Here is a 23,719-nt window from a genome sequence, read left to right on the forward strand (position 1 = left end):
CGTAAAAACCAGGTTCCGGAAGACTCGCCCACCAGCGTGCGAATTCTGCAGAATGGCGAGCCGGGGCCTCAGGCCGGAGCACCGTGGTCCCCCGGAGTTGGTGAGTGCCCGACGGCCCGTGGAGACCCCCTTTCTCCTCTAGACCGCCGAGTCTGGAATCTTCCCTCCACCTTCTGTTTCTTTCTCTTTCCTGCAGTTTTATGATGAAAATGAAGCCCGGAAATACGTCCGCAAGTGAGCAGAGCATGGTGGTGTCGGGGCTACAGGGCGTCAAGTTGTCCGATGATGAGCAGCCCTGGGAAGGCGTGTGGAATTTTTGGGGTGGGGGAAGGAAAGGACTTGGATCAGGTCTGTTTCTACCGCTGGTAAAGTCAGGTGTTTGGGTTTTTTGTTTGTTTGTTTTGTTTTGTTGTTTTGTCAGTCCCGGGGCTTGAACTCAGGGCCTGGGCACTGTCCCTGGCTTCTTTGTGCTCAAGGCTAGCACTCTACCACTTGAGCCACAGCGCCACTTCCCGTTTTTCCTGTATATGTGGTACTGAGGAATTGAACCCAGGGCTTCATGCATGCTAGGCAAGCACTCTTCCACTAGGTCACATTCCCAGCCCTAAAGTCAGTTTTAAGTCACGGGACTCCGGGTGATTTTCAAAGTCTAATGTCCCAACTTGTTCCAAGAATGGTAAATTGGAGGCCGGGTGCTGGTGGTTCACGCCTGTAATCCTAGCTATTCTGGAAGCTGAAATCTGAAGATAGCAGTTAAAAGCCAGCCTGGACTGGAAAGTCGTGAGACTCTTAAGTCGCAAGACTTTTATCTCTAACCACCAGAAAACGAAAGTGGTCATGTGGCTCAAGTGGTAGAGTGCCAGCCTTGAGCTGAAGAGCTCAGTGACCGCCCCCAGGCCCAGAGTTCAAGCCCCAGGACCACCACCACCACCACCACCACCAAACAGGACTAAGGAAATGTGATCATTCTATTTCATGTACATTTGTAAAAACTGAACTATGTAACTTGAGGATAGTGATGGGATGGGAAGGGGCAAATGGAGAAGATGGTAGGGGTGACATTGATCAAGAAAACATTATATTCATCGAGAAACATTGTATTCATCTGACTTCAGTAATTAAAGCCTTTTTTTTTTTTTTTCCAATTCTGGGCCTTGAACTCAGGGTGCTGGCCTTGAGCCTCTTTGTGCTCAGGCTAGTGCTCTCTCTCTCTCTCTGTCTGTCTGTCTGCTTGAGATCTACTTGAGCCATATCTTCAGCCCTTTTTGGTTTAGTTTGTTTTTCAGATAGAATCTTGCCTCAGACCTCAAGCCTCCTACCTCTGCCCCTCAGGTAGCTGGGATTATAGGCATGTCTTTGAATCTCATTAACTTTTTGCTAAGACTGACCTCAAACTGAGATCCTTTTCTTTACCAGGTAGCTGAGGTTACCTTCAAGAACCTAACATTCTTGGCTTGAGGCATCTTTTAAATAATTATAATTGAGTTTGTTGGTCTCACATTAGAATTACTAGGTAAAAGGGTTAGGAAAGAGGACCTTGGCTGACTTCTTTTTCTTCTCGGATTTTTTTTGTTGTTGTTGTTCTGGAAGAAAGCTTACCCCAGAACTCCATTTTAATTTTTTATTTATTTTTTATTTTTTTTCCAGTCCTGGGGCTTGATCTCAGCGCCTGAGTACTATCCCTTGCTTCCTTTTGTTCAAGGCTAGCACTTTACCACATGAGCCACAGTGCCATTTCCTGCTCTTTTATCTGTTTATGTGGTGCTGAGGAATGGAACCCAGGGCTTCATGCATGCTAGGCAAGCACTCTACCACCAAGGCACATTCCCAGCCTACAACTCCATTCCTACTTGCTTATGTTCTGCCTTCCAGCTCTCGGATGATTGATGTCCAGACCAAGATGGCAGAGCGAGCACTGGAGCTCCTTTGTCTGCCTGCGGGTCAGCCCTGCTACCTGTTGGATATTGGGTGAGATGTGAGGCCTGACTCAGATCATCTTGGTGGTGTGGCATATCTCTGCACTTACCACTGGAACACTATGTGATTGTGTCTTTCAGCTGTGGGTCTGGGCTGAGCGGAGATCACCTCTCTGAGGCAGGGCACCAGTGGGTGGGCATTGACATCAGCTCGTCCATGCTGGGTGAGTAGGCCTTGTGATGGGCACTGCCCGCCACCCTCACAAGAGCCATCCTTGCACCATGCCCTCCTGTTCTTGCTCTGCTGTAGATGCAGCCTTGGACCGTGACACAGAGGGAGACCTGCTTCTGGGGGACATGGGCCAGGGTCTCCCATTCAAACCAGGCTCCTTTGATGGCTGTATCAGGTGAGAGTATTCACTTCCTGTTCTTAATCTTTAGGCCAGTGCTTCCCAAACCTGGCTGTGAAGCAGTCACTCAAGATGCTTTAAAATGTACCTCTTGGGCTGGGAATGTGGCTTAGCAATAGAGCGCTTTGCCTAGCATGCATGAAACCCTGAGTTTGATTCCTCGGTACCACATATACAGAAAAAGCCGGAAGTGGCTCAAGAAAAAGAGCTCAGGGACAGCGTCAATGCCCTGAGTTCAAGCCCCATGACCCAAAACAAAAAAATATACCTCTCCTTAGATTTGCAGACTTGGGGCTGGGAACATGGCCTAGTGGTAGAGTGCTCATCTCATATACATGAAGCCCTTGGTTCAATTCCTCAGCACCACATAAAGAGAAAAGGCCAGAAGTGGCACCATGTCTCAAGTGGTAGAGTGCTAGCCTTGAGCAAAAAGAAGCCAGGGACAATGCTCAGGCTCTGAGTCCAAGCCCCAGGACTGGCAAAAAAAAAAAAAGAATAAAAACACTTAGATATGAGGCTTATGCAGACACACATACACATACACACACACACACACACACACACATATCAAAACTAGCTACTCTGGACTAGAGATGTGGCTGCGATGGCAGAGTGCTAGCAATAAGTGGTAAAAGTCCAGCAAGAAGCCCTGAGTTCAAGTCTCAGTACTGGCAAAAACAACAAACCCAAAACCTATCTAGTGCTATGGTCATCCTGTGCTGCCAGGTTCTGGCGCTGGTTTGGGAGCTGGGGGTGATGGCGTTAACTCTGCTTAGGAACACTGTTTCCAGGCGGAACTACAGAACACCATGTGTTGGCGTTGCATTGAGAGGATAGTGGGTACTGAGGCAGTGGGGGGCAGGAAGGCAGCCCCCCCCCCAGTAGACCGTGGGGTCCTGTTGCTGAGCATGCACAGACCAGAGGACATGGAGCCTGGTGAGGATTTGCAGTGTAGCAATAGTGGTGCCTATGGAGCAGGTGGAGGATGTGGGTGAGCAGTGCTTGGTAAGGGCTGCTCAGGGATTTCCTTTGATTGACAAAGGGAAGGGGACAGGTACACGCACAGCTTGGACACAGGAGATGCCCATAGCAGCTAGGATTCCCAGGGCACTGGGCACTGGCACTGGGATTGAGCACGGCCCTATGTGCACCCTGGGCCTTAGAGGAGACCATGTGTAGGAAGAGCTGGGGGCAGATGCTGCAGCCTGGGTGGGGATGGGCTGCACTCCTGACCGTGTCTCCTCTTTTCTAGCATCTCTGCCGTGCAGTGGCTCTGTAATGCCAACAAGAAGTCTGACATCCCTGCCAAGCGCCTGTACTGCTTCTTTTCTTCTCTGTACTCAGTTCTCGTGAGTATGGGGTCTCCTCCTTTGTCCTGCAGGTTGTGGAGAGGTTCTCTTGATAAGAAGGACCTTGTCAGGACCTTCCTATGGCTGCTCCTTCCAGGCCTCGACCTCACACTAGTCTAGGCAGTGGGTGGGGTACTTATAGAAGCTGGAATGTGCTGATGTCAAGTGTCTGCAACCACTATTCTAACTTAGAACTGGGCCACTTCTGATGACCTCAGTTTCTGGGCTTCTGCTTTTAGTTTTTGTTTGGTTTCTCTGAGACAGGGTTTTACTCTTTTTTTTTTTTTTTTTCTGGCCAGTCCTGGGCCTTGGGCTCTGGGCCGGAGCACTGTCCCTGGCTTCTTTTTGCTCAAGGCTAGCACTCTGCCACTTGAGCCACAGCGCCACTTCTGGCCATTTTCTGTATATGTGGTGCTGGGCTATCGAACCCAGGGCTTTTTGTATAAGAGGCAAGCACTCTTGCCACTAGGCCATATTCCCAGCCCAGGGTTTTACTCTTTAGTCCAGGCTGGTTTTGAGTTTGAACCCTACATCCTCCTGCATCAGCCTCCTGATGGCTGGGATCACAGCTTTGCACCCTTGCCTGGCTACTTTTTCTTGGTTTCTTTTTTGAGACCACTAGCTATGTACTGACCTGGAACTTAAGTTTCCCCTCAGCCTCTTGAGTGCTAGGATTACAGGTGTGCCCAACACTCCGCCATTCTCTGCTGCCTTTTATCCATAAATTGATTTGGCACAGCGGCATTGTGTCCAGCCCTCAGAGGACAGGGCAGCCTGTTGCTCACCAGAGCCATCATGAATAAGCTGCCTCTTGTTTTCCAATTTGAATGGTTTCTGTTCCTGGTTTTGGGGTTTGTTCTTTGTTTTTTTTTTTTTTTTTTTTTTTTTTTTTTTTTTTTTTTTGGCCAGTCCTGGCGCTTGAACTCAGGGCCTTGGTGCTGTCCTGGAGCTTCTTTGTGTTCAAGGATAGGATTCTACCACTTGAACCACAGCACCACTTCCAGATTTTTCTGAGTAGTTTATTGGAGATGAGAGTTTCACTAACTTTTCTTCCCAGGCTGGCTTCAAACTGTCATTCTCAAATCTTAGATTCCAGTTCTCATTGAGATCAAAACCCATGCTTTCTCCTTGTTTGAAGGCTGTGGGTGTTACACCTCCTCACCTTCTCCAGTCTTCCCAGGGTGGAGAGTTCTAGGTGAGGGGTGCAGCTGGTCTTTTCCATGGTCTCCCATGTGCTGGAGTCTGTTCTGAACTTGCTGGGGCTCTGTGTTTTCCCTTCTCTGCCCTTCTCTTCCTCTCACCTTATGTTGCCAAGCTTTCCCTCGTCATCAGGTCTGCTCAGGACCTCAGAGAGACCTCCTGAGCCAGAGGCCACTGAATTGGCCCTGCCACAGGTCCAGGCACTGGAGGTGGCACTGTCCATCCCTGAGCTGACCCAGCTTGGTGGGCTGTGCGGGGCTCCATGAGTATTCAGTGGTGGCAGGAAGGGGTGAAGGGTGCCCATCCTGGATGGTACCCAGGACCAGGAAGGTTGTGACATTTCTGTTGCTTGCAGGTCCGTGGAGCCCGAGCAGTCCTACAGCTGTACCCTGAGAACTCGGAGCAGGTGAGCCCCTTGGCTGCTTGGGGGGGGGGGGGTGGAGAAGATGGGGGAAGGGCTGACTTGATCTTCCCTCACCTGCCCTGTATGGCCCTCAAGGCTTCACTGGTGGGGTCTTCTATGCCACGTGGGGTAGTACTCACTTGCAGAACTCAATACAGAATCGGGGGTGCAGAGGCCCTGGGTGGTCATCGAGCAATTGAAGCTCAGAAGGAGGGACTTGAAAGACTTTAGTGACCAGCCACGCAGCCACACAGCCACGTGGGCTCTGTTGTGTGACTGAGTCAGGCTTCCATTGGTGGCCACTGGTCTCCTGAGACTTAAGTTGGGAGAGGGTCCCTAGCTGCATGGAAAGATAGGAGGAGGTGGGGGGGGGGGGGGCGAGGGCAGGCTTTCTGGTCTCTCGGGGTCTCCTGTGGGAAGGATATCAGTGTCCAGGCCAGAGGCAGCCCGGGAGCAGGCCAGCTTCCCCCGGGGAGTGGGACAAAGCTTCTGCCTCCACCTCCCTGTCAATTCCTGCCCTCGCCCCGCAGCTGGAGCTGATCACAACACAGGCCACAAAGGCCGGCTTCACGGGTGGCGTGGTGGTTGACTATCCCAACAGCGCCAGAGCAAAGAAGTGAGTGCATTCGCAGGTGCCCGGCTCTGCCCCAGTGTGGATGGGGCATTGGGGGGGGACATAGGGGTGTGGGCGGGGCCCGGGTGGGATATTGGGGTGGAGGCTGGGCATCGGAGCCTGGACCCCGGAGGCCTTAGGGTGTGCTCTGCTTCCAGGTTCTACCTTTGCCTGTTTTCTGGGCCTTTGACTTCTCTGCCAAAGGTGAGGAGCCCGGGCTTGCCACTGGTGTTCCAGGCACCCCGGCGGGGCTGAGGCCGGTGTAGGCCAAAGCAGAGAGCCTCTGTGCTACACGGTCGGGACGCAGTGGCGGGTGGGCCTTGGCCTGTGGGCCGGGCATCCGGCTGGGGCAGATGGAGCAGATGGGACTCCTGGAGCACTCTGTGTCCCACAGGGGCTCACAGAGAACCAGGACACGGCGCAGGCCACGGAGTCAGCATTCACGCACCTGAGGTAAAGCCGCTCGCTGGGTGGGAGAGCTGTGGGTGAAGGGCGCCCGCGTGTGTTGAGTGAGTGAGGGCCGGGCACTGAGAGAGGCTATCTCCAGTTCCCAGTGACGCGGCTTCAGGACTTGGGGCCTTCGGAGAAGCCAGTCACGGGATGAGTGTGCCTCAAGCAGGGCGAGCTCAGGTGCAAGGCTAGCTCTGGCCACATAGTGAGGCCCTGGCTTCCTTCCCCAACACTGCCAGGAGGAGGCGTGCAGCTCCCTGGCTCTTGGTCTGTCCATTTTCTCATGCCTGCCCCACCTCCCCACGCGTGAATCGCCCCACTGAGAGCTGGGGCCTCTTGCCACTGCGCCCCTCCCACCTTTGGTGGCCCCAGACCTCCCTGGCAGCCTCCTCATCCCTCAACTGTCGAGCCCCATGCTAGGCCTGGGAGGGTGAGTGCCGGGCGTGGCCGAGGCTGTACCGGGCGTGGCAGGGCCCAGGGCCGCCCTCCCGAGCGCTGCAGGGGCCCCTGTCCCCTCAGCCAGGGCAGGAGCCCCAGATCAGCAGCGAGGATGTTTGTCGGGCCCGCCGCCAGCTGGTGGCCCCGTTTTCCTGCCTCGCACACCAGTGGACTGGACGGAAGGCCGGCCACGCAGCAGGGAAAGGGGGCTCTGGGAAGAAGAGGGGTCCCGAGCCCTCCCCCAGTTTCACAGCTCGTCTCTGGGTCAGGCTTCCTCACAGGACCTCGAGGCGGGCCGTGGTGAGGAAGAGCCGCGAGTGGGTGCTGGAGAAGAAGGCGCGCCGCCGGCGCCAGGGCAAGTGCGTACCGGCCAGGCGGGAACGGGTGGGCGCTCTGCTGCAGAGGGCACCCCGCTCCCTGACACACCTGCCGCCTTGCCTTCCACAGGGACGTCAGGCCCGACACGCAGTACACCGGTCGCAAGCGCAGGCCCCACTTCTGAGGGGCCCCGAGCCGCCCTGTGGAGCCGCCGGCCACAGCTGCCCAGGCACTACCCAGAGCTCTGCAGTGGGCAGTGCCTTTTCATCTGTACAGAAGCACCAAGGACACCTGATCTTGTTCTGGAAGGAATAAATGACTTTTTGTGGATCCCTGGCTTTGGCATCTGCCAGGGCTATGAGGCTCAGCCTCAGGTCCCTCCACCAGGGGGCTGCTGTGTGGCTTGGGCTTACAGAATTGGAGTGGAGAGCTAGGCATGGTGATGCACACCTGTAAACCCAGCACTCAGGTGGAGGCAGGAGGAGGGAGGCCCTCCTGGATTACAGTTGAGAGCAACAGACAGGAACACAGGCAGGTGTGTGGGGACTGGGACCTTTCCCTCCTAACCATGGCACAGGCTGGGAATAGTGGCCTTGGGTGGGGTGAGGAGCAGCCTGTCTGGGAGGTGTCCAGGGAAAGCACAGATGGCATGGTGGTGCAGGGTCACAGGCATAGAGCACAACTAGGGCTTGGGGGACAGGGTAGGCCAAGGCAGGGCCAGGGACTGAAAGGTGCTCCTCGCGCATGTGCTCCAGCGCATGAGGGCAGTCAGGCTCTTTGCCTGAGCTCCTTCTCAATGTCCTTCATGTCCCCAAGCCCTGAGGCCAGGGTTCTGCAGAGAGAATGGTAGCACAGAGGTAGCTACAGATACAAATGTTTATTCTACATAAAAATTCACAAAATGGGCAGCTGGTTGTACCAAGACCTTTGGTGGAGGTGGCAGGGAAGGGCTGAGAAGGCAACACGGACAGTGGTCACAGGCACCAGGCAGGAGCAAAGCTGAGGGGCGGCGGCCCAGGCGGGGCCGGTCCCCCTGCATGAGCGTGCATGCACACTCCTGGCCTGTCAACGAGAGGGGGCCTGGGGTTGGGGCACGTTTGGACTGGGAGCCCCAGGATGGGGTGGCGCCCCCTGGCTGGCTGCTTAATACTGCATCCAGGACACCTGAAGCCACGTGGCATTGGCACAGCAATGGCGACGGCAAGGGCAGGGTGAGGCCAGGCCTGGCGTGACACTGGGACCAGCATCCCAAACATGTGACGCTGGCCTGCACCACCCCAGCTCGGGCCCAGCCCCAGGGTTGTTTCTAGGATGTGGGGAGGGAGATGGAGGCCAGAGGCTTGGCCCAGGGGGGAGGAGGAGCCTGGTCCTCACAGGCCAGCAACAGCACCCCTGAACCTCGTGGCAGCTGGCAGAGGCCTGGTGCTGGAGCTTTTGGAGCCGCCCCTCCCCCAGCCAGAACAAGCAGCACCATGAGGCCAGCCAGGCCGCCCTCTATGAGGCTGGGTGGGAGGAACAGTTGGAGAGGCCAAGGTAAGGAGGGGAGAAGCAAGGTTGGGGTCCGCAGAGCCTGGGCTCCAGGTCAGGGCAGACCCCGAGCCTGAGGATGGGTGACATGCCCATAGGCCAGCCCCACCTGTATAGGGAGGGCAGCCTGGGAAAGCCTGGGGGGACCTGGGGCTGCCTTGCACAGCTCTGGCCGCTCCTCTGCACAGACACACAGTCACAAGATCATGCACACAACACGGCTCAGACGGGGGCAGTGGGGGTGCTCCGAGCCAGAGGTGAGGTGGGTAGAGAAGGCTGTGGCCAGGGCTGCCAGGGGGAGCCATCCAGGGTGATGTGGCAGGTGGCGGCTCCTATGCAAAGATGCCCCCAAAGGTGGAGGCGATGACGATGCCCAGAATCACGCAGCACACGATGATCATGATCTTCTTCTGTGGACAGAGAGGGAGGGGAGGGCAACCCTTAGGCAGGAGGTGGGTGGAGGGCGAAGACAACTGGGAAACTCGGTTCCATCAAAATTAAAATAAGTTGTGCATGGTGCTGGTTGCTTACTCCTGTAATCCTAGCTATTCGGGGCTGAGATCTTAGGAGGATGGTTCAAAGCCAGCCCAGGAAAAAGCAAAAGGAAGTGGCGCTGTGGCTCGAGTAAGTGGCAGAGTGCAAGCCTTGAGCAAAAAGGCTCAGGGATAGCCCTAAGTTCAAGCCTCAGTTATGGCACACACCAAAAAATTAAGAGAAATGAGGGTTGAGGCTCTTGGGCAGGTAGAGGGGAGGGGTGTCTGTGGGCGGGGCAGGCTGTGCACTGACCCGGCGGGCCTTGCTCTGGTACTTGACAGCCTTCTTGGTGTCAGACACGGCCCGTTCCACGTAGTCCACTGCGTGTTCCACGTTGTACTCGATCCTGTCAATCATCTCCCCCTGCAAAGCCCGGGTTGCAGCTCCAGGGCTGGCTCCTCAGGGCAGGGCTTCGGGCTAGCACCCTGAAGTCAGGAAGACAAGGTGTGGGAGGTGGGCAGGGTGCAGCTACTCACCTGGGTTGACCATTGCAGGCTCTAGCTGCTTCCCCCAGCAGCCATCTGGGGTGGCGCTGGCCATGCAGGGGGGGAGGGAGCATGCAGAGGGCGCCAGCTGGGCCCTGACCCTCAGGGCCAGCAGTGGAGTCTGAGCCTTCCCTGTCCACGGCACATGAGATAACGTCATTAAGTTCCTGTCACCCTAGGACACAATGGTCCCATGGAGCTCTGCTGGTCAACTCCCCTACCCCTCGTCCCGCCCACCTTTTCAGCCATCATGGGCCCTACAATTTGGTCCCATGGTCCTCCTGGAGGCCTGTCCAAACAGCACTGCCCACTGACTCCCAGCAGGTCCAATGCCTTCACTAGTGTCCCGGTCACCATGGTGTGCACCACGGTGTGTTTCACTGGGTGCAGCAGCTTCCTTGGGACTCCATCCTATGCCATGTGCCAAAGCCCCAATCAACCCTGCTGTGGTGTCTCATGCCTGTAATCCTGAAGCAAGAGAATTCAGGGTTCAAGTCCAGCCTGAGCTACATAGCAAGATCCTGTCAAAAAAACAGGCACCAATGGCTCACACCTGTAATCCTAGCTACTCAGGAAGCTGAGATCTGAGGATTGCCATTTGAAGCCAGCCCAGGCAGACGTTTATGCCATGAAACTCTTATCTACAATGAAGTGCTAAAAATAAAAATAAAAATAAATGGAAGTGGCCCTGTGGCTCAAGTGGTAGAGCACTACCTTGTGCTGAAGAGCTCAGGGACAGCGCCCAGGCTCAGAGTTCAAGCCCCATGACCAACCAAAAGAGAAAAAGTGGTAGAGTGCTAGCCTTCAGCAAAAGAACTCAGTACTGGGGCTTGAACTCAGGGCCTTCCATGCTCCCTTACCTTTTTCCTTTGTGGCTTTGCTCTACCACTCAAAACACAACCCCGCACCCACTTTCTGGTGTTCAACTAGAGATAATAGCTTCCGGTCTTTCCTGCTTTCACTAATTTGCCGAGGTGGGCCTCTATGGGATTCTCCTGTGCCTCCTTCCTGAGGAGCTGGATATACATCACTATACTCCAGTCCCCTTTCTTTACCGATGCTGACGATTTGCTCCAGACCCCTCTGCTGACCTCACTGTTCTACCTCAGGCTGCCAGCAGAGCAGCCAGTTTGAAAACAGATGTCAGGGTAGGAGGGAGTGGGTGCCATGCAGGGCCAAGCAGAGCCATGCAGAGAGAAAGAGGTGCCGCAGGCAGGCAGAGTTTGGTTGATTACCTGAGGGCTCAGTCCCTCTCGGGCCGGGCAGCGTGTTGGGCAGAAAGAGCAGGGGTTAATGCAGCCAGGGTGCGGCGGGAGCTGGGGTTGTGGGGCCTGGGGCTCACCTGGCTCTCCACGAGCATAGCCATGTCCATGAACATGTCATGCAGCTCCCGGATGCTGCTCTCCAGCTTAATGATCTCACTGTGCCGGGTCTCGATCTCACTCAGAGCCTGCTTGGAGATGCTGGAGTCCACGATGATCTGGGGGTGGAACAGGGAGGTAGAACCCAGAGGCCGGCCCAGGAGGAGGGCACGGGCCCAGGGGCAAAGAGGGCAGAAGGCCAGGGTGTGAGGCAGCTGGGATGGCAGATTTCTAGTACCAACTGCCACAGCCCTTATGCCGGGCTCCAACTCCATTTCTGTGTGGCACTGCTTACCTGTTCTTGTTCCACTATTCCCACTCAGTAAAAGACAGTTCTTAGTTTTTGTTTTGCCTCGGGAAGCTGGGATTACAGGTGTGCTGCACCATGCTAGGCTCAGGTTCATAGGTCTTTGTTTTTTGTTTTGTTTTGGGTTTTTTTTTGCCAGTCTCGGGAGCTTGAACTCAGGGCCTGAGCACTGTCCCTGGCTTCTTTTTGCTCAAGGCTAGCACTCTACCACTTGAGCCACAGCGCCACTTCCAGCTTCTGTATATGTGGTGCCAAGGAATTGAACCCAGGGCTTCATGTATACGTGGTGAGCACTTTACCACTAGATCATATTCCCAGCACCAGGATCATAGGTCTTGATTCTGTTTTGCTACTAACACGTGATCTTGGCCTAGTCGGTCACCTCTGGGGGACTAGGCTATCTCTGACACCTGTCTCATACGTGGTGGGGTCCATCTACCACCTTGACCCAGCACTTCTTCCCCCACACTCTGAGATCCTGGGGTAGGGATGGCTAGCGGGCCATGGCAGGAGGCTCCACACTCACCCCAGAAGCAAAGATGGCGGGGTTCCCGCTTTCCAGCATGTCCTCCAGCTCCTCACTGGTGGTGGTCCTGCCGGCTAGGGTGGGGCCTCGGTGAGCATGAAGCCCTCCAAAAGTCACCTGGCCCCGCACACAGTCCGGCCAGTGAGCCCCGCCCTCCCTGAGCCCCGCCCCCGGAGCAGACCCCACCTAGACCCACCTACAGTACAGCCCTGCCCTCCCTCTGAGCCCCGCCCCTGGAGCAGACCCCGCCCAAGCCCCACCCACAGGCCAGCCCTGCCCTCCCAGTGAGCCCCGCCCCGGAGCAGGCCCCGCCCACAGCCCTGCCCTCCCGGTGAGCCCCGCCCCGGAGCAGGCCACGCCCACAGCCCTGCCCTCCCGGTGAGCCCCCCCCCCCCCCCCCGCTCAGGCCCCCCCCCCTCCGCTCCACAGCTCACTGATCTCTAGCTGCCTCTGGATGCGACCCTTGCAGCGCTCTCGGTAGTCGGACTGTGTGGCGTTGTATTCGGACATGACCTCCACAAACTTCCGGGACAATGTGGAGTGCTGGGAGCCGAGGACAGGGGTGCAGCTGTCAGGCCCCATGGAGCCCCAGAGCCTCGGGAGGTCCCCGCCCCAGACGCCCGCGCACCTGTGTCTTGCGGATCCTTAGGTCCGCAGAAGAACGGTTCAGGCCTTCCTCCTGCTCGATGCTCTGTTCTATACCTGGAGGAGGTGGTGGCTGAGCCTTCACGTCCCCCACCCACCCCAAGCCCGGGAAGGGTTCCCTGCTCTCCTGGGAGGCCTCTGTGTGGGGCCTGAGTGGGTCACATGGGGAGCAAGGCAAGCTGGAAAGCCACGAAGGCCTTTCACCAGGAGGTGCGTGAAGGTGTGCTGGCTGTGTGCCCCAAGGCCAGAAAGACCAGGGGGCCACCACCTGCAGGACACCTGGCCCTAGGCTGAGAAGTCCACGGCACGGACACCTCCCCTGCTCCCCTGCTTCTTTGGTCCTCAAGCACCTATCTCAGGACCCAAACAGCAGTGTCCCCCTGGGGGTCAGGGACAGCCCCAACCAACCATGGTCCACGGCCCAACTCACTCTTTTTATTTATTTATTTATTTATTTTGCCAGTCCTGGGCCTTGGACTCAGGGCCTGAGCACTGTCCCTGGCTTCCTTTTGCTCAAGGCTAGCACTCTGCCACTGAGCCACAGCACCACTTCTGGCCTTTTTCCATATATGTGGTACTGGGGAATTGAACCCAGGGCTTCATGTATACGAGGCAAGCTCTGTTGCCACTAGGCCATATTCCCAGACCCCAACTCACTCTTTAACTTGGAGCGAACTTTGTTTGCTGTCTTCTTTATGTCTGCCATGAGTTCTTCCAGCTCCTCTTTTGTCTCTGGGGAAGCAGAAGAGGTGTGGTGTAGGCACTAGGGTGCCTTCCCCACCTGCTGAAGCTCTGCCTCCTGCACTGGATGGATGGGGTCCTGCCCTAGCTGAGGTGCTGCCTGAAACCCCATATCTGGGTCAGGGCCGCACCAGCTGCAGCCGCACACCCCCTCCCCGCTCCTTCTCCTTCCCGCCTCTCCCACCCCCTGCAGAACACAGATGGGTCTAAATTTAAGGCAGGAATAATTGTGGAGCAGCTGGTGAGACTGGAGTTGGCCCTGGGGGCGTTGACTTAATGCTGGCCAGAGCTGGGCTGGGTGGGGCTCCCCTGGCCTTACATGGTGGCTGGGGGCTGAGCAGCCAGCCATGGGCTGGTAGGGGCAGTCACCCCTGTTCCCTGAAGTGGAAGAGAGGGGATTCACCTTATCCTGCCCCTCCCCAGATGCTGGAGGCACCCAGCCTGGCTGAGAGCTGATGGAGAAGGGGTTCAAAGAGGTGGGCCCTCAATGTGGCAGGTGGCTGGAGGAAGGCAAAGGCCATGGGAAGGCAGGGAAGGGGCCGGCGGCCTGACATTCCACTGAAACCATTTCTTCTAAACTGGAAAAGGTCATGGGGTGCATGGCTGGCCCCTCTCCCTCAGGAGAGCTGGCTGCTCCCCCCTGCAGTGTTCTCAGGTGGTCTCTGGGATTCCCCCAGCAGCCAGGGCTAGTCTTCCCCCAACACCTCCAAAACCCAGTCCTGCAAAGGCTGGGGCGGGCCCGTGGCCTGTGGGGAGGGCCTGGAGGGTCACCGCCTCTGCAGTGTGGGTGGGCATGGTGGGAGCTCCACCCCCTAGGCTGGAAGGAGGGCAGACTTGGTTACCAGCTGCTACTGTTTCAGCCTTCTTTGCTCAGACCCAAAATAGCCCAACCGGATGGCAGCCTCGCAGGAGGCCGAGTGCCCGGGCTGGGAAAGCCCCCTCACCCCCATGCCAGATTTCTGGTCCCTCCTTGGCTCTACTCTGCCCTACAGCCCCCCTCCCCATGATCTCCTGCTCACCTTGGGACACAGAAGAACCCCAAGGAAGGAAGCCACCCATCCCATCCCATCCCATCCACCCACCACCCACCCCCAGAAGCTGAGTCCTCCCATCTCACCGCAATCACCACCTCCTGCTCTCGAGGGAAGACGGCAGCACAGGGCTCACAGATGCGCTACAGGCAGGGCATCTCCAGGTAGGGGGTACAGAGGGTCGAAGGAACCGGATGGCATATTCATTCTCTGTCTCTGTCTCTATCTGTCTCTGTCTCTGTCTCTGCTGGCTCTGGGTATCTCCCTAACTACATCCTGCCTTTCCAGGGTACAGGTGAAGTGACTGGGCTGCTGGGGGGGTGGGGGGAGGAGGCTGAGCAGGAGAGCAAAAGTGTACCCCAAGGAACTGGCCAAATCCCGGGCTTCCTTTAGGGCTCTGATGGGTTGAAATGAGGTCTACACCTAGCACGGGGGAAGCGGGGGGGGGGGGGCGGGAAAGCCTGGCACATATGGGGGGGCCAGGGACAGAGTGGAACCTAGACTACACAGGCTCCCTGAGCCAGCAGAGCGAGGTGACTTCCTGGAGCAGGGAAGATGCCTGGCTCCAGGGTACCAAGTGGCAGGGTGCCAGGGCTGCCAGCTCTAGCAGGAAGCTCTGCCTGCTTGGCTGGCCTGCCCTCCCACAGTGCTGCCGCCTTGGAGCTGCCATCTGCTCCCTGGGGAGGTGGGGCTGGGAGGAGCCCAAGGGCCCCGCCCCTCCCCTCCCCCATCTTCCCAGAGGGCCATGCTGGACAACAGCCAGCCTCAGGAGAAAGCCTGGAGTGGGGAAGAGCCGGGATGGCCAAACTGGCTACTGACCCCGCTTAGGCCAGGAAGAGACCCCCTCCTCCCAAGCCTCTCCTTTCTTTTCTTCCTTCCTTTTTTTGGGGGGGTGGGGTGGGGGTCAGTCCTGGACCTGGGCGCTGTCCCTGAGCTCTTCAGCTCAAGACTAGCCCCTCTACCATTTGAGCCACGGCTTAGAGCCACAGTGCCACTTCCACCTTCTTTTGGTAGTTAATTGGAGATAAAAGTCTCATGGACCTTCCTGCCTGGGCTGACTTTGAACTGAGATCCTTCCATCTCAGCCTCCTGAGTAGCTAGGATTACAGGTATGAGCCGCCAACACCCAGCACTCCTTCCTTCCTTCTTTGCTAGTATTAGCCCATGCCCCAAGTCTTTTTTTTTTTTTTTTTTGCTTCAGCTCTTTCTCAAGTTTATGCCCCAGCCTCAGACCATGATCCTCCTACCTCCACTTCCTGATTGGCTGGGATTACAGGCCTGTGCCACCACACCTGGCCGACCCACACAAGTCTTCCCATGAGACCAGGGTCCAGCTGCTGACTGTCCTCAGGCCTGGAGGTCTGACAGAACCCTCCCCAGATCCAGCCAGCCTGGGCACCCTGTAACCCTCCAGCCATGCAGGACACTGGCACAGGAGTCTCCCCGATGGATCCTGGACCCCTACTCACTCTCGTCCGGGTTGGGGGAAGCCAGGATGGCGCTGTGCTTCCGCTTCACCTCCTCCACATTCTCAGCAATCTTGTCAATGAAGCCCCGGATCTCCTCTACCTGGACCAAGACCAGGCTGTGTGGGCCCAGGGCTGGCCCAGAGGAAGGCTGAGGAGGCTCCAGGAGAGGACGGGTGGGGAGGGGTGACCGCGCCCTTCTCTGCTGGACACCAACCTGACCACCCTCCAAATATTCACACATGGGAGCCCAGGGCTGGGCAGGCAGGTCCAGCTCTGGGAGGGGACAGGGTGGGCCCTCCTACCTGCTCGAAGAACTCATCCATGAACCGGTCCCGGTCCACGGTGACTGTGACCTCATCGTCATCGTCACTGTCTTTGGCCTACACAGGGTTGTACACAGGTGAGTGGGCCTGTGCAGGACCCCTGGATCCCACCAGACCTGATAGCCCAACTGCCGAGCATCTGTATACACAAAGGTACACTGGGCACAGCTCCACCTGCTGGCTGTTCCCTCCCTCCTGGGGGGACTGTGTGCAGGGACAAAGACAGACAGGCTTGAGTCAGGGTAAACTTGAGCCAATGACATTCCACACTAGGCCTTGGTCCCTTTTCTGCATATATTGGGTGATAAAAATTATTAAAATGCCAAAGCAAAGTCAGGCCTGGTGGCTGACACCTGTAACCCAGCTACTCAGGAGGCTGAGACTGAAGATCACAGTTGGAAGCCAGCCTGGGCAAACAAATCTGAAACCATCTTGTCTCCAATTATGCAGCAAAACCCAAGATATGAAGCTGTAGCCCCAGGCCAGCCTAAGAAATGCAGTCTGAACGGGGTGCTGGGTGCCCACATGGCCCACCCAGGCCTGAGACAGTCTCTCTGGGGTCAGTCTCCACCTTGGGCCGATGCCTCCCTTTGTGGAAGGTGAGGAGCAGAGCTCGCTGCCTGCCCTAGTTCTCTTCCAGGGTGTGCCCACATCATAGCCCCTGCGGGAGCTGTGTGAAATCCACCTGCCCTGTGTGCTGGTGGTCCTGCCATCCCTAGCCGCCTGGAGTGAGCCGGGTCGGCCAGCTCTGCCTGCAGAACCGTGCTGCCCAGGCATGGCTGCCAGGGTGACCAGGGCAGTGGCTGCCCCCTCCCACTGGGACTTGGGACCCATCTCTCTCTCTCTCTCTCTCTCTCTCTCTCTCTCTCTCTCTCTCTTCCTCCTTTCCTTCCTTTCTTTGTTTTTTATCCTTTTGCCAGTCCTGGGGCTTGAACTCAGGGCCTGAGCACTGTCCCTGGCTTCTTTTTGCTCAAGGCTAGCACTCTACCACTTGAGCCACAGCACCACTTCTGGCTTTTTTTGTATATGTGGTGCTGAGGAACTGAACTCAGAGCTTCATGCATGCTAGGCAAGCACTCTATCACTAGGCCATATTCCCAGCCTTCCTTCCCTTCCTTCCTTCCTTCCTTCCTTCCTTCCTTCCTTCCTTCCTTCCTTCCTTCCTCTCTCTTGCTCTCTCTCCATCCTTCCCACCCTTCCTCTCTTTACTTCTCTCTCTATTTCTTTTTCTCTCCCTTCCTTCCTTCATGCCTTCCTTCCTTCTTTTCTTTCTTTGCCAGTCCTGGGGTTTAAACACAAGGCCTGGGCACTGTCCCCAAGTTCTTTTGCTCAAGGCTGGTGCTCTACCACTTGAGCCACAGCTCCCCTTCCAGCTTTAAAACAATTTTCTATTGTTATTATAAAGGCGATACACACAGAAGGGTTACAGTTACATAAATCAGGTAAAGAGTACATTTTTATGGGGAGGGGAGAGGGGGGAGAAAAATGAGGGAGGAAGTAACAAGTTGGATAAAATTGTACTCACTGCCTATGAAACTGTAACACCTCTGTACATCACTTTGACAATAAATACATTTTTTAAAAAGTACATTTTTACATGCCATCTCTTTCTTTCCCTCCATTCCCACCCACAAGTTGTGCAGTTCATTTTTCACATAGCATCTAGTGAACACCACTACTGCATTTGTTCCCCCTCTGTCCCCCCCCATTTCTGCTCTCCCCACCCTCACTCTCCCAAAGACAGACAAGACAAAGAAAATGAAAACAGCAACAAATACTTCTAGTTTTCTGGTGATTAATTAGAAATGCGCCTCATGGACTTTCCTATCTGGGCTGGCTTCAAACTGTGATCCTCAGATCTCAGCCTCTGAGCAGACACAATTACAGGGTGAGCCACTGGTGCCAGCTTGGACTCACTTCCCAGGGGAGTGGCCACCTCCTGCTGGGCTCTTCCCCAGGACTGGGGCCAGGGCAGGGTGAGGGCCTAAGGGCCCTCTGTTGGCAGCCAGGAGAGACGGTTGTGGATATGAGGCCGGCCGCATTATCCCCCCAAAGTGGGACCCACTACAAGCAACAGACAGCCACAATGGGTGGCTGGAGGCCTCTAGGTGACCCCCTCCATCTAGAAATCACACTTCCTCCCCATCGCTAAAAGTGCTCTCCCTTTCCCCAGTGTCTGCTGGCCAGGCTGCCAAGTGGCCACCCCTCCCCCAAGCCCACCCACAGACAAGCAGGGGGCCACCCCACACTCCTGAACCAGGCCAGACCCAAGACCTCTATGGGGAGACTGAGGCACAGGGCAAGCAAGCTCAAGGTCCTGAGTTCCAGCCCTGGGACAGCCCCAAACAAGCAATCAATCAAAACAAGCAATCTTCCAGAGTGGGGCTGGAATGGAGCTGGGAATGTCTGGTGTGGTGGAGGCAGCCAGAGCCATGGGGGGAGGGGGGGGTCACAGGTTCAAAGGCCCCAATGCCCTCTGGACAGATGTACTGAGATAACTTCTGGCCTCCACCTTTCCCCAGATCACCTGAAAATCTCCAGCCCAAATCCCCACTATCTTATCCCCATGCCCCTAGTCCCAAGCTAGAAATCTAGAGGCACCTGCATTCTTCCTCCCTTTGAGTCCCACCAACACTCATTGCCTCAGTGCTCATTTCTCATGCTATGGTTGTCAAACCCTGGTCCAGGGGCAGGGAATGTGACTTAGTGGTAGAGTGCCTAGCATGCACGAAGCCCTGGGTTCGATTCCTCAACACCTCATACACAGAAAAAGCTGGAAATGTCACTGTGGTAGAGTGCTAGCCTTGAGCAAAAAGAAGGTCAGGCCCTGATTTCAAGCCCCAGGGCTGGCAAAAAAAAAAAAAAAAAAGCTTCTAGTCTGTAACCCTGGCTACTCAGGAGGATGAGACCTGAGGATTACAGTCCAAAGTCAGTAATGGCAGGAAAGTCCATAAAACTCTTATCTCCAGTTAAACACCAGGAAACTGAAGTGGCTCAAGTGGTAGAGCGCTAGCCTTGAGGTGAAGAGATCAGGGACAGCACTCAGGCCCAGAGTTCAAGCCCTATGACTGACAAAAAACAAAAAAACCAAACAAAAAAACCCTCTTCTAGACCTTTTGAGAGGCTAAATGGGAGTTTATAAGGGTGTGGCTCCTCCATGCCAGCCTTGGTAGTTCACACCCAAGAGGCACCCTGGAGGCAGAGGTGGGAGGATTTAAATCTGAGGCCAGACCAAGCAAAAGTGAGAGACTTGTCTGGGGGAAAAACAACAACAACAAAAACTAAAGGGAAAAAGAGCTGGGACATGGCTTAGCGGTAGAATGTTTGCCTAGCAAGCTAGGCTCTGAGTTCAAGCACTTGTCTAGCACAGCAAATACAATGCAATCTCTGCCCCTGGGTAGCTTGGGTCTGGTTTTCCAGCCTCTGGGCAGCAGCCCCAGCTCGGGCCTCATAGCTGGATTGAACAATCTGGGCAGAAAGCCAAGCTGCTCCAGGTGGTGCAGGGGCAGCTCTGGTGGTCTTCCTGCTAGGAGTCCCGGACCCCAGGTGCCTTCCAGGTAACAGGAGTCTGGCTACTATAGGAGGCACCATGGCCTGGCCATCCCAGGGCCTGGTGGCGTCAGGCCAGCAGGCAGGCACAGTGGATTCGTCATGGCGGAGCCCAGCCAGCTCTGTTGTCTGCCTTGAGGGCTATTTTTTTTCTTTCCTCTTTTTAATGACTAATCAAAGTCAATATCACTGTTCAGAGAGGCCCAGAGTGGAGTCAGAGTATGGGAGAGGCCAGGCAGCTCTCCAGTAAAGCAGGCTGTAAAATCAGGGCACCTCTGTCCCCTCCTCACATCCTGGGCTCCCAGCTTCCCAGGACAGGTTCGCTTCAAAGGGCCCCCGGGAGCTCAGGATGGCCCTGATCTGGAAAGGGGCTGGGCTCTGCTGTATGGCCTTGGATAAACCCTATCCCTTTCTGATCCTGGGTTTGTGTGATATGAGACAGGAGGTTAGGACTGTGCTCAAATAGTAGAGCACTTGCCTAGCAAGTATGAGGCCCTGGGTTCAAATTGTTCCTTTATCCTTCAGTCTAAGACCCTCCTCTTCCCCCCACCCCTGGAGCTGGAGAAGGGAAGGGGGGCCCTGTCTTGGGCCTGTTCTCACCTCATCTGCAAGCTCAGCTCTACTCCTTCACTCTACAGGTGAACTGAACAGAGGGGCTGAACAAGAGAAAGGATGGGGGAGGGGGGAAAGAGGGGGAAGGTAAGGGGTGGGGGGAACTGGGCTTCAGTTTTCAGTGAGCTGGGCCTGTGCTAGCCCTTAGGGGACTCTGGAGGATGGATGTGAGCACCCTTAACATTCTTTTTCTTTTGCCAGTCCTGGGGCTTGAACTCAGGGCCTGAGCACTGTCCCTGGCTTCTTTTTGCCCAAGGCTAGTACTCCACCACTTGAGCCTCAGTGCCACTTCTGGCTTTTTCTATACATGTAGTGCTGAAGAATCGAACCCAGGGCTTCATGTATACGAGGCAAGTACTCTACAACTAGGCCATATTCCCTGTCCAGCCCCTAGCCTTCTTGCTTGGTTTCTATGTGCTTTCACTTAAGCTGATCCATCCTTTCTTCACTTGAGCTGGTATTGGAGCTTGGAATCAGGGCCTGCACATTTTCCTTTAGCTTTTTCACCCAAGGCTGGCATTCTACCACTCGGGGAAAACTCCACTTCTAGCATTTTTTGGTGGTTAAATTGGTGAAATGAGTCATGGACTTTCCTGCCTGAGATGGCTTTGAACTGTGATCCTCAGCTGGCTTGAACCAGTCTTTGCTCCTCTTGGGTCTCCATTTCCCAGGTGCACCCTAAAGGGCTGATCTGCCCTCTGAGTTCTGGTGTGGGCCCCGCATGGACCCACAGAATCCCTGCACTGCCCCTCTGCCGAGGAAAGAATGGGCCGCGTGAGAGGTAGATGTGGGAGGGCTGGGCTGGGGCTGCAGAGCTGAGGAAACAGCAGCTCCTTCCCAAGTGTGACTTTTATAAATAAGCTCCCTTTCCTTTCTTCCAAATCTGGTGGCAGTGGGTGGGGGAGGAGAAGAGGAAGAGGAAGAAGAGGAGGAGGAGGAGGAGGAGGAGGAGGAGGAGGAGGAGGAGGAGGAGGAGGAGGAGGAGGAGGAGGAGGAGGAGGAGGGAGGAAGGGAGGGAGGGAGGGAGGGAGGGAAGAATGGAAGCAAGGCAGCTGCTGGCTGAACTCTGCCCCTGGTCAACCTGACCTCTTTCCCTTCTTGGGGGATTGACTCCTGGGGTTCAAGGTCCCCTCCAAATGCAGTCAGAAAACCTGGGGCCTAGGTTTTTGTCTTTCTGCTTCAAAGATGGAAACCCCAGGCCCAAAGGGAAAGGCAGCTCTAGGAAAGAAAGCACCTCAAGATCCACGGGTCCCCTCAAGCCAGTGTAGGTTCCTGCCAGAAAATAGAATCTGCTAGAAGGTCTCCTCTTAGTGGCATGGCTAGCTGTGCAGGGGCTCTGCATGCCCTGCCTGTGGTGGGGCACATATAAAGGGAGCTTCAGACACCTCAAAGCCAAGCCAGAGTCTGATCTGTAAATACCAGCACTTGGGAAACTGAAACAGGAGGATCCCAAGTTCAAGGCCAGGACAAACTAGATAGCAAGACATAAAGCAGGGAGGTCACCCAGACAGTGAAGGGGAGGCAAAGTTCTAGGTGCACAAGCACCTTACAACTCAAGCTCTCCTCGGAGAACCTCCATTCTGACCACCTTCAGAGGCCATGCTCAGCCCCTGACTACTATCCCTTCATCTGCCAAGCCAGGTGCTGATTCTCTGTGCCTCAGTTTCCCCTCCCAACAGGGGATGAAGGCTGAACCAGGGGCTATTGGCAGATAGAAAAACAAAAAAGAACTGTGTCCTCCCATCTCTGGGTTTCCACGGGTACCCACCAGGCATCTCAACATGGGTAATAACAGCCTGCCACATACCACCAGGACAGAACACCTGAGGGCAAGGCAGAGCTGGGGGGGGGGGGCGGGGCGGGGAGTGTTTAGAGACCATGAAGAACCATCTTCTTCCTGTGAAACCTCTGGGGTTTACCCTGGGGCTGGGCACTGGGCCAGGAGTAAACACAGGTCTGAAGGCAGGTGGGGGCTGGCAGGGGCAGAAGTGGGTGAGGGAGATGGAGGCAGAAAACCAGGCCTGCCTCCACCATCCCCCCCTACCCCTGCCAGGAGACAAGACTGGTATAATATGTGGGGTGGGGGAGAGGCAGGCACAAATTTGTGGAGGTTCTGGGCAGAAAGTTCCCATGCAAGAGGGGTTAGAGGTCTGGCCCTAAGTGGAGAGCGGCTAAGCTAGGGGCTCCCAGGGAGCCGTGAGCAGGGCCTGACCCCACGTGCAGGCTTCTGTCATTTCCCACTCATCTCCTCCCATCCCTAAAGGCGGGTGGGGGTGGGGGGTGGGAGGGAAGCCGACCCGTGCAGGACACGGGGCGGCTGGGGTCCCCGTCGGAGCCGAGACACCTGGGGCTGGGACTCAGAACCTCTGCGCACCCGCGCACCGGCGCCCCGCCGCGCCCCGGGAGCCACACCCGAGGGCCCTGGGAGACACAGGTGGAAAAATAGATGACGGTCGCCGCCGCCAGACCAGGGAACCCAGGGTTTGCAAACGTCACCCTGGCGTGAGCCGGGGTCGGGCAGGTGTAACTCCCACCCCCAAACCAGGCCGGCCAAGGACTGGGCCGGCGGGACCGGACGGGAGCCACAGGTGACGGGGCGCGGCGGCGGGAGGCGTCCGCCCGGCACCCCGCGGCGTCGCTCCCGCCGTCCACACCCAGGGGGACGTGGAACAATGGGGGGCCGGAGGCCAGATCTGCCCCACGGCGGGGAAGGGGCTCCCGTCCGCCTCCGAAGCCCCCGCCCTAGCCCTCCGGTCCCCCAGAAACCGGGAGGCGCGGGAAAGTTTCTCCAGTCCCGCAGGCTCTAACCGCCAGCTCACGCGGGTCCCCGTGGCCCAGATCGCGCGAATCGGGGACCCCAAGGGGGTCCAAGGGGCGGGACCCGAAGGGAGGTCGAGGTCCCCCGGCTCTCCAGCTCTCTCGGCCCCGACCGGGGGCGCCGGGCCGCGCCTCAGTGGCCACGGGAGCCGAGCCGGGGGTGCCCAGCGCCCTGGCACCGGTGGCGGCGTCCCCGCGGGGAGCACTCACCGTGCGGAGCTCCTGGGTTCGGTCCTTCATGCTCCCGGAGCGGCGGCGGCGCCGGCTGCAGCGACCAAGCCCCGCATGCGCGACGGCCGCCTCGCGACTGCGCAGCGCCCTCCCGGCCAGGCCCAGCCAGCCCCGCCCTTCACAGGCCACGCCCACGACCCACCCACATAGAACGCCACGCCCACGACCCCACCCACCTGCCCGCGCCCGGCCCCACCCACGCCCTAAGGCCTCGCCCACCGTCCCACCCAGGCCCTGCTAGGCCCCACCCACGCCCCCACAAAGGCCACGCCCCCAGCTTCAATCACAGGCCCTGCTAGGCCACACCCACGCCCCACAAACGCCACGCCCAGATCCCGCCCACCACCACGCCCCTATACACAAAGACACGCCCACTTCCCATACCACCACGCCCTACTCGCCCGGGCCCCACCCTCGCCCGTAGGACCGTGCCTTGGCAGGTCCCGCCTCTGCTGTCCCCTCCG

General features: G+C 56.8%; 2 protein-coding genes and 1 non-coding gene across 6 annotated transcripts; 2 read left to right on the top strand and 1 right to left on the bottom strand.

Moving 5' to 3' along the window:
- Nucleotides 1–7: 7 nt before the first annotated feature.
- On the top strand, nt 8–7,427 carry Bud23 (BUD23 rRNA methyltransferase and ribosome maturation factor). Its single transcript, XM_048369156.1, has 12 exons — nt 8–100; nt 197–234; nt 1,873–1,968; nt 2,058–2,140; nt 2,227–2,323; nt 3,579–3,675; nt 5,231–5,281; nt 5,809–5,894; nt 6,050–6,095; nt 6,286–6,344; nt 7,049–7,138; nt 7,227–7,427. Exons 1-12 carry the CDS (start codon nt 53–55, stop codon nt 7,279–7,281), a joined length of 846 nt encoding a protein of 281 aa, XP_048225113.1. The 5' UTR covers nt 8–52; the 3' UTR covers nt 7,282–7,427.
- Nucleotides 6,820–6,946, top strand: LOC125341705. Its single transcript, XR_007209059.1, has one exon. It is a non-coding gene; the product is annotated as a small Cajal body-specific RNA 20 (non-coding RNA).
- A 272-nt stretch (nt 7,428–7,699) lies between the features above and the next one.
- Stx1a (syntaxin 1A) lies at nt 7,700–23,301 on the bottom strand. 4 transcript variants are annotated; one of them, XR_007214214.1, is made up of 10 exons: nt 23,235–23,301; nt 16,026–16,103; nt 15,724–15,823; nt 13,140–13,214; nt 12,466–12,539; nt 12,272–12,380; nt 11,838–11,911; nt 10,986–11,123; nt 9,411–9,583; nt 7,700–9,034 (listed from the first exon to the last, which is right to left on the bottom strand). XR_007214214.1 is itself a non-coding variant. In XM_048369192.1 (10 exons), the coding sequence occupies exons 1-10, from the start codon at nt 23,262–23,264 to the stop codon at nt 8,957–8,959; spliced, it is 867 nt and encodes a 288-aa protein (XP_048225149.1). In that variant the 5' UTR covers nt 23,265–23,301; the 3' UTR covers nt 7,700–8,956. The 4 variants fall into 4 exon arrangements, 3 of the variants coding, with proteins under 3 accessions (XP_048225149.1, XP_048225131.1, XP_048225141.1); XM_048369192.1 differs by having other exon boundaries at nt 9,411–9,521; XM_048369174.1 differs by lacking the exon at nt 7,700–9,034 and having other exon boundaries at nt 9,388–9,583.
- Nucleotides 23,302–23,719: the final 418 nt, after the last annotated feature.

This window comes from Perognathus longimembris, chromosome 1 (assembly GCF_023159225.1).
Source record: "Perognathus longimembris pacificus isolate PPM17 chromosome 1, ASM2315922v1, whole genome shotgun sequence".
NCBI classification, from domain to species: Eukaryota; Metazoa; Chordata; class Mammalia; order Rodentia; family Heteromyidae; genus Perognathus; species Perognathus longimembris.

Bases quoted from the DNA above. Each gene is read 5' to 3' on its own strand.
- Bud23 (XM_048369156.1), top strand. From the start codon at position 53: ATGGCGAGCCGGGGCCTCAGGCCGGAGCACCGTGGTCCCCCGGAGTTG. The intron at 3,676-5,230 runs GTGAGTATGGGG...TGTTGCTTGCAG, and splicing joins CTTCTCTGTACTCAGTTCTC to GTCCGTGGAGCCCGAGCAGT. The intron at 7,139-7,226 runs GTGCGTACCGGC...TGCCTTCCACAG, and splicing joins CGCCGCCGGCGCCAGGGCAA to GGACGTCAGGCCCGACACGC.
- Stx1a (XM_048369192.1), bottom strand. From the start codon at position 23,264: ATGAAGGACCGAACCCAGGAGCTCCGCACG. The intron at 15,824-16,025 runs GTAGGAGGGCCC...GTCTTGGTCCAG, and splicing joins TGGATGAGTTCTTCGAGCAG to GTAGAGGAGATCCGGGGCTT. The intron at 12,540-13,139 runs GTGAGTTGGGGT...CACCTCCTCCAG, and splicing joins AGTTCGCTCCAAGTTAAAGA to GTATAGAACAGAGCATCGAG.